Source organism: Nyctibius grandis, chromosome 6, assembly GCF_013368605.1.
Source record: "Nyctibius grandis isolate bNycGra1 chromosome 6, bNycGra1.pri, whole genome shotgun sequence".
NCBI classification, from domain to species: domain Eukaryota; kingdom Metazoa; phylum Chordata; class Aves; order Nyctibiiformes; family Nyctibiidae; genus Nyctibius; species Nyctibius grandis.
Genome location: NC_090663.1, coordinates 1,370,342 through 1,384,733, shown reverse-complemented (window position 1 = coordinate 1,384,733; position 14,392 = coordinate 1,370,342). Strand labels below are relative to the sequence as shown.

General features: G+C 49.3%; 1 protein-coding gene across 5 annotated transcripts in view; it reads left to right on the top strand.

Moving 5' to 3' along the window:
• EXOC6B (exocyst complex component 6B) overlaps positions 1-14,392 on the top strand; it is a 362,323-nt gene that overhangs the window by 75,986 nt on the left and 271,945 nt on the right. For all 5 annotated transcript variants that reach the window (XM_068402994.1, XM_068402990.1, XM_068402991.1 and 2 more), the window contains exon 6: positions 2,736-2,940. In XM_068402994.1, coding sequence (XP_068259095.1) covers positions 2,736-2,940 — 205 coding nt within the window. The remainder of the gene's footprint in view (positions 1-2,735; positions 2,941-14,392) is intronic.

Sequence of the window (14,392 nt, the reverse complement as noted above, 5' to 3'; positions counted from 1 at the left end):
CTGTGTCCTCTTGTCCTGTTGCTGGTTGCCTGGGAGAAGAGGCCGACTCCCACTCCACTACAGCCTCCCTTCAGGTAGTTGTAGACTACAACAACAGCGTTGAGCTTTCCTCTGCCCCTGCATGTTTTGGGCTCTGTTTTCGGCCGGCAGCCAGGGACCCCACCAGTGACCGCTTGCTGTCCCCCCCCCGGCCACCTTTTCACTGCTCCTGGTCCAAGAAACAATGCCCTAAAATATAACAACCCCCCTAATGTGTGTTTATTCCTCTGGTTTGATTTCTGCCTTTCTGTGCACTCCTGAGTTTCTCTCCAGAGAGGTTTTCATTTTATTGCAAATAGTTTTTCATACCTCACCGTAGTGTAAACACCGGCCGGGTTATGGGGTTAATCCGTTGGACTTCTGGTGTTGGGAACAGGACAAGCCATTTCTGGTTAGAATAACTTCCCTGTGGACCTGCCTGGAGTTCAGGCAGGAGTTATTTTGAGCAGGGATATGAGCGTCAGCTTTTTTTTCAGTGGTGCTAATATGTTTCTTATGACTAAACACTTTTTCTCCCCCCAAAATTCAAGCTGTGAGTGGCAGGTGCTTGTGGCCAGGATTAACCATGGGTGTCGTCAGCTAAAGTTGCCTTAATTCACCCGAGAGGTGACTGTGACCTCGTGTTAGTCTGAAATATGTTTTTATAGACCTCGCTTAATGCTTCCTAGATGGTTCCCTCAGAATTTTTATTTTTACCTTGGACCAGATCTGTGGTCAGAGCGGGAGCAGAATGGGCTCGTGTGTTACGTCGACGTTCAGGAGGGCCCCTGAATTCCAGGGAACAGGCAAATCCTCTGGTCTCCCGCTTCCCAAAGGGAAACGAGGGGGAGGGTGTTTGAGAAAAATGATTTGTTTAGAGTAGTTTCCCGTTCAGCATCTTCTGTTAGGCTGTGAAGGTTACTTTTATGCAGAAAGGTAGGATAAAATTTACGGTACCTTCCCTAAGGCCATTGGGCACGACGAAAATATAAAGGCGTGTTGTGTGTAGGGGAAGAAACAATGGGGTTCCTACAACCAAAGGCCTGATCTTATTTCCCCACTCTATAAAGAATAGACCTTATAAATTGATTTTTAACATTGCAAAGGTCACCTACCCCAGGAGTTATGACAGTGGTTGCTGGAGAGGCAGGGGCTTTGTAGAAAATGTATCTGTTGGACCCCTGATGTGTAGAGTCCTGCACCTCGGGAGGAATAACCCCATGCACCAGTACAGGTTGGGGGCTGATCTACTGGAGAGCAGCTCTGCAGAGAAGGACCTGGGGGTTCTGGTGGACAACAAGTTCACCATGAGCCAGCAATGTGCCCTTGTGGCCAGGAAGGGCAATGGTGTCCTGGGGTGCATTAGGAAGAGTGTGGCCAACAGGTCAAGGGAGGTTCTCCTGCCTCTCTACACAACCCTGGTGAGGCCACATCTGGAGTAACTGTGTGCAGTTCTGGGCCCTCCAGTTCAAGAGAGACCAGGAATTACTGGAGAGAGTCCAGCAGAGGGCTACAAAGATGATCAGAGGGCTGGAGCACCTCTCTTATGAGGAGAGGCTGAGGAGCTGGGTCTGTTCAGCTGGAGAAGAGAAGACTGAGGGGGGGATCTTATCAACACACACAAATACCTTAGGGGTGGGTGTCAAGAGGAGGGGACCAGACTCTTCTCAGTGGTGCCCAGTGACAGGACAAGAGGCAACGGGCACAAACTGAAACATGGGAAGTTCCATCTGAAAATGAGGAGGAACTTCTTTACTTTGAGGGTGGCAGAGCCCTGGCACAGGCTGCCCAGGGATGGGGGGAGTCTCTTTCTCTGGAGATATTCAAACCTGCCTGGACACGACCCTGTGCAACGTGCTCTGGGTGACCCTGCTTGGGCAGGGGGTTGGACTGGATGATCTCCAGAGGTCCCTTCCAACCCTTAACCATTCTGTGATTCTCTGATTTGGGGTTTGTATCCAGATTGTTTTCATCTCTACCTGAATAAAAAGTACTTTGAGTGGAAAGTGTTTCTAACGGTGCTTGGCAGCATTTGACCAGCTGGGAGGAGGGTGGGTCTGACTCCTGGTATGCATGGAAAAGAAGTTGGAGAGCTCCTATGTCCAGGATCTTTAGAGCAGACTAACAAGTGTCCGTGCTAGCAGCAGATATTGGATATTAACATGTGTTAGACATAATGTGCCCCACACCTGACAGAGACGCCTTGGTCTATGAGGTGCTCTGCAGACCTGCTCTCCTTGATGGGTGTCACCTCCACCCATGAGGCTGATGGTTCTCCTGGGGAGACCAGTGCAGGGTCTTCCTGGGGTTCCCCCACGAGCCATCCTGCCTCTGTGCTCCTCTGCGTGCGTGTGGCTGAGCTTTTTCCTCAATAACCCAACAATACTGTGTGTGGGTGCCAACTTTGCCTTCACTTGGGATGAGGTCCTCCAAGTGGCTTTACTGGGGGTGAGGGCTGATGCTGGTCACTTGTGATCCAGCTGGTCCTTGTCTGCACATCAGAGCTCTGAGTAAGGAGCTACTACTTGCCTTTATGTTCCTGTTTCAAAAAGAAAATGATGCTTTTAGGGTTACCTGCATGCTGAGGTCTATGTTCCTTTGAACAGCGATGAGGTCCTTAAATATATTGAATTATTTACGGTTAATGCCCATTTTGGAGGGGAAGTGGGATGGAAATAGCCATTCTTCCTACATCTGCCTTGCTTGCTTTTCCCCAGACACTACCCTGCTCTGAAGACCCTGGAGCACCTTGAGCACACGTACCTGCCCCAAGTGAGCCACTACCGCTTCTGCAAGATCATGGTGGATAATATTCCAAAGCTGCGTGAAGAGATCAAAGAAGTTTCCATGTCAGACCTCAAGGATTTCCTGGAGAGTATCCGGAAGCACTCTGACAAGATTGGAGAGACAGCCATGAAGCAGGTAGGATGACTTCCGTGTGCAGACATGGTGGAGGCTTTTTGGGAAGAGAAGAGTGGTTTGGTCATGTTAAATCAAGTTCTACTTCTCCAATCCCAAGGCAGTAAACTTAATTTTCAATATTGAAGTAGTTTTGTTTTAAGGTGAAGCGATGAGTCCTTATTCTGTGGTCGCTACTGGAGTTTTTATCTTCTAATTTTTATACCGTTGAAAAGTGATGGTCCATTTTTGTGTTTGTCTTCTCCTGCTTGTATTTTGCCATAGGCTCTTGCTAGCCCATGGCCTGGGAGGTGCAGTTGGGGTGCATAACTCGTATTTTCCACTTAGCAGGACAGGGGTGTTTGTGCTGCTGTGCCTGGTGGTGACAGGAAGCCCTGGAGACACCAGCGTTGATTCCCCACGTTGGGGGTAAAGCGATAGAAGTTCATGCACTGACTGCAACTGAATTTCTTTTGCATCTTAAACTGTTTTTTAAATACTGAGTGAAATTTCATTGCGGCTTGCTTGCGTTTGCCTGGCAGTTGACGTCTGTAGAAGGTGAACCTGATTAACTGAACATCCCCATGCATATATTAAGACAGAATTGCCTTTTCCTACTCTTCATTAATATTCTAGCTTTGAATTTCAATACCGTTTTTCTTATCAGAGCCGGGGACCATAGCTCACAGTGGCTCTTAAAAAGAACTTTGATGAAATTCAAATCCAGTGATGAAATGTTACCTCTCCTGAGCAGTCAGCTACTTCCTTGGATAGTGATTGATAGATTGGATTTGTTGATTTGTGGGAAGGACTCTTGCTGTAATTCTTCACAAGATGATAAAATTGTACTGTTATGTTTAGGGTTGGAGGTACAGGCAAGTTCAATTTTCTGGCTTATGAACACCATCCTTTCTGTGAGATGGTCTAGCTCGAGGATTTCACAGAATCACAGAATCAATCAGGTTGGAAGAGCCCTCTGGGCTCATTGAGTCCAACCATTGCCCTGACACCACCATGTCAACTAGACCATGGCACTAAGTGCCATGTCCAGGCTTTTCTTAAACCCCTCCAGAGATGGTGACTCCACCACCTCCCTGGGCAGCCCCTTCCAATGGCTAATGACCCTTGCCGAGAAGAAATTCTTCCTGATGTCCAACCTGAACCTCCCCTGGCAAAGCTTGAGGCTGTGTCCTCTTGTCCTATCGCTGGTTGCCTGGGAGAAGAGGCCGACTCCCACTTCACTACAACCTCCCTTCAGGTAGTTGTAGACTGCACTAAGGTCACCTCTGAGCCTCCTCTTCTCCAGGAGAGAATTCATAGATCCATTTCCATCGATTGATTTAATTTACAGTATATCTGCTGCCTTACTGTCTTCTCAACCTCTTTGTAGTATTTTGGGAAAACAAACCGAGCCTTATGTTGTGTCCTAGAGCTGTGGAGAGATGCCGTGCTGCGTCTGAGAGTTCTGCAAACTTTTTTAGTAGTTGTTGCATCGAATCTGGATGCAAGGGTCTGGATGTGAAGGGTCTGGAGTGTCTGACCTACGAGGAACGGCTGAGGGAGCTGGAGGTGTTTAGCCTGGAGAAGAGGAGGCCTCCTGACACTGTGGCTGATGGGTTTGGTGGGTGAGGAGAGATAAAATCACAGACTGCTTTGGGTTGGAAGGGACCTTAAAGATCATCTCATTCCAACCCCCCTGCCACGGGCAGGGACACCTTCCACCAGACCAGGTTGCTCCAAGCCCCATCCAGCCTGGCCTTGAACACTACCAGGGAGGGGGCAGCCACAGCTTCTCTGGGCAGCCTGGGCCAGGGTCTCACCACCCTCACAGCAAAGAATTTCTTCCTCAGATCTCATCTCAATCTCCCCTCTTTCAGTTTAAAACCATTCCCCCTCATCCTGTCACTCCATGCCCTTCTAAAAAGTCTCTCTCCCGCTTTCCTGTAACCACTTCAGGTACTGGAAGGTGCTAGAAGGTCTCCCTGGAGCCTTCTCTTCTCCAGGCTGAACAGCCCCAACTCTCTCAGCCTGTCTCCATAGCAGAGGTGCTCCAGCCCTCTGATCATCTCAGTGGCCTCCTCTGGACTCGCTCCAACAGCTCTGTGTCCTTCTGATGTTGGGGCCCCCAGAGGTGGACGCAGCACTGCAGGGGGGGTCTCACGAGAGTGATCTAACATACTCTAGAAGGGTTTCCTTCCCCTTTTGTAGGAACAGTTATCTCCGAGGGTGGACTTGATGGCCTTCCAGCGTACCGTTCCCACCCAGCGGCTTGGGGAGGAAGGTCAACAGCTGCTTCTTCCAGTTGCAAAAGCCGAGTTGGAAGCGATGCTGGAATTTAAGCAATGTACAAGGTTTATTCCTGCAGGAAGGATCACGGGCTGCTTCCCCAACGAGAAGCTGAAGCTTTTGGAGCCTCCTGTTGCATGGGGTCACTTGACGTCGCTAAGGACAGGGGTTTCCACTGCCAGAATTACCAGTATCGCTGCTTGTGTCACTGGGTCTTTCTTCTCGGTCTGTTGGCCGTGATTGATGGCCTCTGTGGGACGGAGCGGAGCTGGCAGGAGGCCTGGGAGAGCCGGGGAACTGCGATTGGCAGCTAAATACATTCGGTTTAAATTAGCATCATATAAATTCTTTTCAAATTGTTTGATTTCACCAGCGGGAATGGAAGAGGGCTTGATACAATGGGGAAAGGAAATCATGTTTTTGTAACATTACAAATCTGAGGCCGATGATGACAAGAGCTGAAAATTTCATTTTGTGATAATCAGAAGGATCTGTCTGGGAGCGCTCGGGGCCGTCGCTGCGTTTCTGGCCGACAGTCAAGGATGTGGGGAGCTCACTGGCCCCTCTCTGCGAGAGGAAGCCCGTGGTGGGGTGAAGTCAAGTGAGACGATGCCGGGGTCAGCCGGGCGCAGGAGCTGGAGCGATCTCACAGCGCGCGGGGAAACCTTATAGTCTCGCTGTACAAGTGATGAGCTCTCATTGACTCCTTTCCTCGTGCTTTTTTTTCTTTTAAATCTGAATTTTATTACCTATGATTCTGGGGGAATTTGCTGCGTTCCAAATATTGTTCTTAATTACCCGGCGCTTGAGCAGATGAAAGTAGCTCTGCATGTTTGAACTCCTTCTGGACTTTGGCCCCGTGAACCTGCGTGTGTGTTTTGTTTTTGTTGGTGTGTTGTTTTTAAAAAAAGATCTGACTTCTGGCCTTGCTAAGAATGAATTACATCTTATTAACACTTGCTGATATCCGGTGTGTGGTTTTATTATCTAGCTTAACGGCTGAAATATGCACGGCATGTGGAGGAGGTCACTTAGGGATGGTGCTGACTGCGAAGCGTCCAGGGTGAGCGCAGTGAGTGCTGCTACGCAGGGGGCCAAGAATAACCCATCCAAAAGCCATTATTGGATCAAGTGTGTCAGGACAGCCAAGTGCTCAGCGGGCCTTCACACAGAGGGAGGCACAGCAGCAGGTTTTTTTAGCATCACTTGATGTGCTGTCAAAGCTGATGTTTAATAGGTGGTGATCTAGTGCATGGGTTGGTGGAAAGAGCTCTGGGCGTGCTGATCGACAGCCGGCTAAACCTGAGCCAGCAGTGTGCCCAGGTGGCCAAGAAGGCCAGTGACATCCTGGCCTCTGTTAGGACTAGTGTAGCCAGCCGGTCTGGGGAAGTGATCGTCCCTCTGTACTCGGCACTGGTGAGGCCGCACCTTGAACCCTGTGTCCAGTTGTGGGCCCCGCACTGCAAGAAAGATGTTGAGGTGTTGGAGCGAGTGCAGAGGAGGGCGACCAAGCTGGTGAAGGGTCTGGAGGGTCTGAGCTCCGAGGAATGGCTGAGGGAGCTGGGGGTGTTTAGGCTGGAGAAGAGGAGGCTCAGAGGTGACCTTAGTGCAGTCTACAACTACCTGAAGGGAGGTTGGAGCGCAGTGGGAGTCGGCCTCTTCTCCCAGGCAACCAGCGACAGGACAAGAGGACACAGCCTCAAGCTTCGCCGGGGGAGGTTCATGTTGGCCATGAGGAAGCATTTCTTGTCAGCAAGGGTCATTAGCCATTGGAAGGGGCTGCCCAGGGAGGTGGTGGAGTCACCATCTCTGGAGGTGTTTAAGAAAAGCCTGGACATGGCACTTAGTGCCATGGTCTAGTTGAGATGGTGGTGTCAGGGCAACGGTTGGACTCGATGAGCCCAGAGGGCTCTTCCAACCTGATTGATTCTGTGATTCTGTGTTTCGGCTGTGTTTTTTTAAGGTGATGTTTACTCCTCTTGCCAACAGATGTTGGTATCTGCGTCACTTCTGAGCAGTATAACGTGAGGTTTGTGTAAGCATATTTTCCCGCAGTGGCAGAAAATACCAACGTGGTGACGTGAATGTGTACTTAATCTTAAAGAACGCGGCAAAACGTTGCACAATGATGTGCCCAACTCAAATGCTGGTCTGGTTTTGGTAGGGATACTGTTCTGACCATCAGCTGGAGAAGGTGAAGCACTTTGGAGCATGGATTAACAGCAGCTCTGTAGAAAGACAACTGCGTCTCTGAAATCAGTGATTCAGATCTAGGGTTTGGATGACTTCCCTTGCTTCACATGCTGTCCCTGCACCTCACATAGAGTGGTCAGAGAGTAGCGTCCTGCACGTAACGTGGCCTCTCGTGCCTGGAAACAGCTTGGACAAAGATGTAGCTGCTACGAGGCATTCCCAGTGGCTGCTGGGATGCTGCACGATCACGGGGCCACGCTAAGGCTGTTGAGCACCCAGCTGTGTGCTTCAATATTTTAGGTATGTCTGGATTTAAATTTAATTCTGACCTTGAGTTCTCTGGATTTATGATGATTGGTTTGGGGATGCAAGTTTCTTTGAGTAGTTTGCTCTGTGCTACTGGTTTGTTCTTAAAACTGTAACTGAACCTCAACGTGCATTTTTACTAGGAGTACAGAGAAGTAGCTACGTGTTGGTGATGAGTCCTGAGGGTCTGTCGGTGTTTTTTTAATACTTCTAAAAGTAATTTTGAGTACATTGATATTGTAAAAATGCTGCCATGTATTTTTTTAAAGATTAAATTGAAAACTTGCCCTGGGGAGACCTTCTAGCACCTTCCAGTACCTGACGGGGCTACAAGAAAGCTGGAGAGGGGCTTTTTACAAGGGCATGGAGTGACAGGACGAGGGGGAACGGTTTTAAACTGAAAGAGGGGAGATTGAGATGAGATATTGGGAAGCAATTCTTTGGTGTGAGGGTGGTGAGACCCTGGCCCAGGTTGCCCAGAGAAGCTGTGGCTGCCCCCTCCCTGGCAGTGTTCAAGGCCAGGTTGGATGGGGCTTGGAGCAACCTGGTGTGGTGGAAGGTGTCCCTGCCCGTGGCAGGGGGGTTGGAACTGGATGGGCTTTAAGGTCCCTTCCAACCCAAACCAGTCTGGGATTCTGTGATTTTTTTTTTTTAAAGAGTTGGCTCATGTGCAAGCTGCCTGACCTGCTTCTCTGCAGGATGACCATGGGAAAACTGGGTACGCTCAGCTCGCGAGCGCGTGGAGCCTGTTCCCTTGGCTGGCTGCAAGTGCGGTTTCAAGCACTTCCCTTGGTTTTTGGATCCCAGGATGGTGTTTTGCAACAGCAACTCTCATGCTGCCCAGCAATGCTGGCTTTGTGCCTCTACCTCTCTCTGGGAAGTTCATCCTGTTGACCTCTTTCAGGAGTTTTCCAAAAAGAAGAGGGTAGTGATGGGATTATGTGGGCAATGGGGGGCTTGAGGGTCCATGATTCAAGGCTGTGGAGGACAGCAGGACATATGTGATGCAGCTTCAGGCAGATGGTGTGTGCCCCAGAAGCATGTGAGAAATACAAGGATGTGTTAGGGAGTTTGGAGAATCGAGGTGGGCGAAGGGAATGGGATGGGTTGTGTGGAAAGCAGCAGAGAGCTTGGGCTGTGAAGGTTGCACGTCAAGGTGAACACGCCTCGGCAGTGCAGTGTGGCTTTACTGGTGATGCCCGTCCAGAAATGTGAGGTGAGGCTGGTTCCTGTGCCCTGCCATGGGGATCTCGCCATCTCTGGAGGGGTTTAAGAAAAGACTGGATATGGCACTTAGTGCCATGGTCTGGTTGCCATGGTGGCGTCAGGGCAATGGTTGGACTCGATGATCCCAGAGGGCTCTTCCAACCTGATTGATTCTGGGATTCTGTGTTGTGTCAGCCAGTTTATTTGAAATGATGGTGATAAGTAGAGACGTGGCACGGGGTGAGTTCAGCATTATTGGGAAATCCTGTCCCCTCCCTGTGCTGCTTTTTAAATGCAAACACATGCACAACACCCCAAGCCACATGAGCCAACGGCTCCCTGCGTGGCGGGGGGGACCGAAGGACATTTTCTCGGGCTCCAGATACTGCCCGGTGGCCTTTCGACGGCCCGGAAAAATGTTTAAAAATGCACTGTGTGTAGTGTTCTTAATTATCCTCATCCCTGACATTTTTTAACTTTATGTAATCTTCTGCAGCTCATATGGAAATTGTTTTGGGTTTGTATGCGTATTTTAGAGCAAATTAGATTTTACTGCCTTTCTTTGGATGGGCCGTGCAGGGAATGTCCTTCTCAGAAATGTTCTTCTCAGAAAGGGTGATTAGGCATTGGAAGGGGCTGCCCAGGGAGGTGGTGGAGTCACCATCTCTGGAGGGGTTTAAGAAAAGCCTGGACATGGCACTTAGTGCCCTGGTCTAGTTGCCATGGTGGTGTCAGGGCAATGGTTGGACTCGATGATCCTAGAGGGCTCTTCCAACCTGGTTGATTCTGTGACTCTGCTGTGTGTCAGTGCTCCAGCAGCAGCTGATGCTCTCCAAAGGTCACGGCAGCCCCGTGTAAGACTTTCCACGTGGGCTTGATCTGCTGGTGCCAAGTCTGGGCTTGCATGTAGCGTTTGGAAGATCCCCGAATCCTCTTGCTCCGTGGGGGCTGTATTTTATCACCGTGCCCCACGACTTCCAAAAGCACCCTTAGATCTGAACTTCCCGCTGGTTTAAGCGGTGTCTCTTATTCCAAAGGTTTTCTTTAACAAGCACAAAAAGTAAAAGTAATGTTGTTTATTAAAAACAAGGAGATTTGATGGTCTCGGATGCAGGCAGGAGAGCCTCTTGAAAAGGTCAGTCTGGTGCCTGGGTATGCGCTGACTATTTACACAACAGAGCGGGGATAAGGGGATGGTGTTTTCCCCTCCTGGGCAGGTTTGTGAAGCAGAAACTTATTTTCTAGTAAAATTCAGTAACGAGACCTTCTTAATCTTTGATACTGCTGCTTGTCTACTTGTTATATTAAGGTATTATGAAAGGAAATACATCTTCTGGGGCTGTTTGGATTAGAAGTCTGATGGTCGGCTATGCTTTCAGCCTGCAGGTCTTGGGGATGAGCTCACAAACCAGGCTGGGTGAGGTGGGATGCTGTGGACAGTGGAGAAAGGATTGACGTCCTCTGGTTATTGGAGAGAGGTGTCGCTGTTAGACCTGCATGAGCTCTGAGATGTCTTTACGTTCCTTGGTAAAAATGTTTATTTTCAGAAGGTTATGATGTGTTCACTCCCATCCTCATCCCCCCTGCCAAGAAAGAGATGGGTAGATAGCAGTGACTCCTGTTGGTCCCTTCTCCTCAGCGCCTTTTGCTCAACCTCTTTGAAAAGTGACTTGAGAAAACTGGTAAAAAGATAAGTTTTGCTCTGGATTAAATTTACAGACAAATCTTTAATAACTTGCTACTTTTTCATGAAGAATCACACAAAATCAATGAGTTTGGAAGAGCCCTCTGGGCTCATCGAGTCCAACCATTGCCCTGACACCACCATGGCAACTAGACCATGGCACTACTTGGCCCTGAAAACTGTTTTCTAACCAGCGTGTTGAACGCTGTTTCGATGGTGACTCGACTGATCACCTGACACTTGCTGTTTAATTTGGAAGCTTTTTGAGACAAATCCTGGTGAAGCGTCTGCATTTGTCAGCTCAACCCACCCGCTCTTGTCTTGACTCAGCTGTGACCGTGATGGGTTTTGCAGATGAGATGTGCCATTTCCCAGTGCCGTTTAGCCAGAGCCAACGTTGTGGCTTTGTGCGTGGCTCTGTCACCATCTTAGAACCACAGAATCGTTTTGGTTGGAAAGGACCTTTAAGATCATCGAGTCCATCACTTAACCCAGCACTGCCAAGCCCACCACTAACCCATGTCCCTCAGCACCACATCTACATGGCCTTTAAATCCCCCCAGGGATGGGGACTCCACCACTGCCCTGGGCAGCCTGTTCCAGTGCTTCACAACCCTTTTGGTGAAGAAATTGTCCCTGATCTCCAATCTAAACCTCCCCTGGTGCAACTTGAGGCCGTTTCCTCTCATCCCATCACTTGTTACCTGGGAGAAGAGACCGACCCCCCCCCTCGCTACACCCTCCTTTCAGGCAGTTGTAGGGAGCGAGAAGGTCTCCCCTCAGCCTCCTTTTCTCCAGACTAAGCCCCCCCAGGTCCCTCAGCTGCTCCTCATCACACTTGTGCTTTAGGAGTCATTTGTCCCCCTCCATTCAGGCTGGAGCTCACCTGTGGGAACCGAAGCGGTACCCGGTGAGGTCTCTCACGGCTGTAGGACGCTCTGCTGCTTGTAGCAGGGATGAAAACTAAGGAAGGAAGAAGGTGATAATGTGAATGATTTTTGAGAACTGGAAACGTTTTTTGAAGTGGCTCCTGAAGTGAATTGTCAAGCCAGGAGCTTGAGGTTAAATGTGATCCCTCGGCTTCCCGGCGGGCGTGGGAACGGAGAGGCCGTGGCAGCCGCACAAGTTGGGGTTTACCTTCTTGGGTCAGCGTGGACGGGGCAACCACTTGATGGGAAAAGCAGACGAAGGCATCGCCGAGGACGTCTGTAGGGGTGGACTGGAGGCCAGCAGCACATGTGGGCCCTGCTGGGGAGGTGGTGATGGGGGTATGTGCAGATGTAAGCATGTTTCTGGTCCCCAGTGCACGTTGTTTGAGGTCTCGGTACTTCCTTGTGCTGTAACTCTCCTTCTTCCCACATCACACAGTTTGAGTGCAAATGTGCTTATTATCATAAAAGATCTTTTTATTCTAACGTTTCCTGGCTTTCTGGGGAAGGTTCCTCTGTTTATTTAAGAGGAGTTGTGTGCCTTTAAGTCTGCATTTAAAATTTATACTCCATAGGAACTTTATTAATAAATGGGTATTCCTCTGAATTCTTTTTATGACCTCAAAAATGAAACTGCTAAATCATGAACCTTTTTTATTTCAGCATGTGTATGACTAATGGCCACAGGGACTGTGCTATCCCCAGTAGCGTATCCAGCGTGTTCTGTAGACATGGCTGCATCATAAAATCAAAAGTTTAACTACAGGGCAACCATATGCTGGACCAGCTTTTTGGGGGGTTGCCGTTTAGACCTTTTTAAACGCTGGCAATCTAGAGATGTTTCCTGAAATAAATCCTTTGTCTTCCAGCCGTTGTGATAAGAGGGTATAAACCACAAGGCTCTGAGGTGTGAGCACCCCTTGCTCCTTCTTTTGAGCCACTAGTAATTGTTGTTACGCTTATTGTAGCTGGGAAAAGAGGTGCTGTTAAACTGGTTTTATTCACCCTGGACTGCGGGCGTTCAGCGCTGTAATTTTTACTGGTCTGCCTTCTACTGGTTTTAATTATTGCAGCCTGTTAAGTTGTTTAAAGGCAGGCGCTGCCTGGTGCACCGGTCTCCCGCGGAGGTGCCAGCTTTAGAGGTGAGACAGCGCGGGCAGACCTCAGACTAATAAACCAGGGGATGTGCTGGCGTTGGCGGAGCACGTGTGGGAAAGGCTGTGGAGGAGCACGGGGCTCTGGGCAGGACGGCCATGGGAGAGGGGATGGAAATCAGCCTTGCTCAAAAAATGCTGGGAATTGCTCCCATCAGGATGCTGCTGCCCAGGATGATAAACTCTTCAGTTTTCATTTGGATGTCTCAGGCTTATTGTAATATAGCTGCTAATAAACCTTTAAAATTAACTGATTTTCCCTTATTTTTCTTTTTAAAAAATTCCTTGAGTGGTTTCTTAATGGATTCTTGTGCTGCACATGGGGTGGTTTGATCTCTCTGTACTTTCTCCAGCTGGTGGATGCTCTTGCCCTGTGCCTGGTTGTGTATATGTGGGAGAGAAGCTGAGGAGCTTTTGGGAGCCTGGGTACTCCTGGTGTAACACAGGCACGTAAGGGTCTTCCCGTACCTTCACCTGAAGATGCAAAACAGTTTGTGAATGTGGCAAATCATTAATGCTGCTGTGAAAATGGTACCAGCACTTTGTAACAGCCTGTCACGCTGGGACCCAATCTTCAATGCTTGTGAGTGCTGGATGTGTTTAAGAAAAGCCTGGACATGGCACCTAGTGCCATGGTCTAGTTGCCATGGTGGTGCCAGGGCAATGGTTGGACTCGATGATCCCAGAGGGCTCTTCCAACCTGGTTGATTCTGTGACTGATTCACGAGCGACGGGGAAGGAATGGCTCATAGGAAACGATGACAGGTCACCAGGGATCTCTGGTCTCCGGGTTGCTAATGAGATGAAAATGGGTTAGCATTCGTAGGGCTGCATTTTTTGACAGTAGAGGTACAAGGGGTTAGTTCTCAGGGGGAGCTGTGCCGTGCAGCGTGCCCTTTGTGTGACACTCCTGTACAAATTGCAAACGGGTGTACACAGAAATCACCAAGTGAAATCCTTCAGCAACCCAAGACTTCCCTTACTTCTCAATTTTTTTTTTTTTGTTTAAAAACACAAAGTTCTGCTGACAGGCTCAGGTCATTTAAGCCTCTTGACATATTCTTCTAATTTCACATATATAGCAAATTTAGAACAGCTTTCATTTGTGGGTGGAAATGCACTTAAGTTACTCCAGGACAGCTCAGCTTTGTTTGTCTTCCCCATCTCTTTCTCAAGTTGGACAGGTTCCTGTGGGTGGACAGGGAAGGGATGTCTCGGACACACCGTTGACTTTAGGAGCCTCCATCCACAGGGATCTGAGGGTGGTTCATCACTGCAACCAGGGAGTCTGATAATGGCACTGTTTGTTTCAAAGGATGATTTTTGTGAGCAATCAGAATCTCTCTTGGATAAGAGAGGAATATGCTCTGCAGCAGGAGAAGTCTACAACTACCTGAAGGGAGGTTGTAGCGAAGTGGGAGTCGGCCTCTTCTCCCGGGCAACCAGCGACAGGACAAGAGGACACAGCCTCAAGCTTGGCCAGGGGAGGTTCAGGTTGGCCATTAGGAAGCATTTCTTCTCAGCAAGGGTCATTAGCCATTGGAAGGGGCTGCCCAGGGAGGTGGTGGAGTCACCATCTCTGGAGGTGTTTAAGAAAAGCCTGGACATGGCCCTTAGTGCCATGGTCTGGTTGCCATGGTGGTGTCAGGGCAATGGTTGGACTCGATGATCCCTGAGGTCTTTTCCAACCTCATTGATTCTGTGAGATATATGACTGA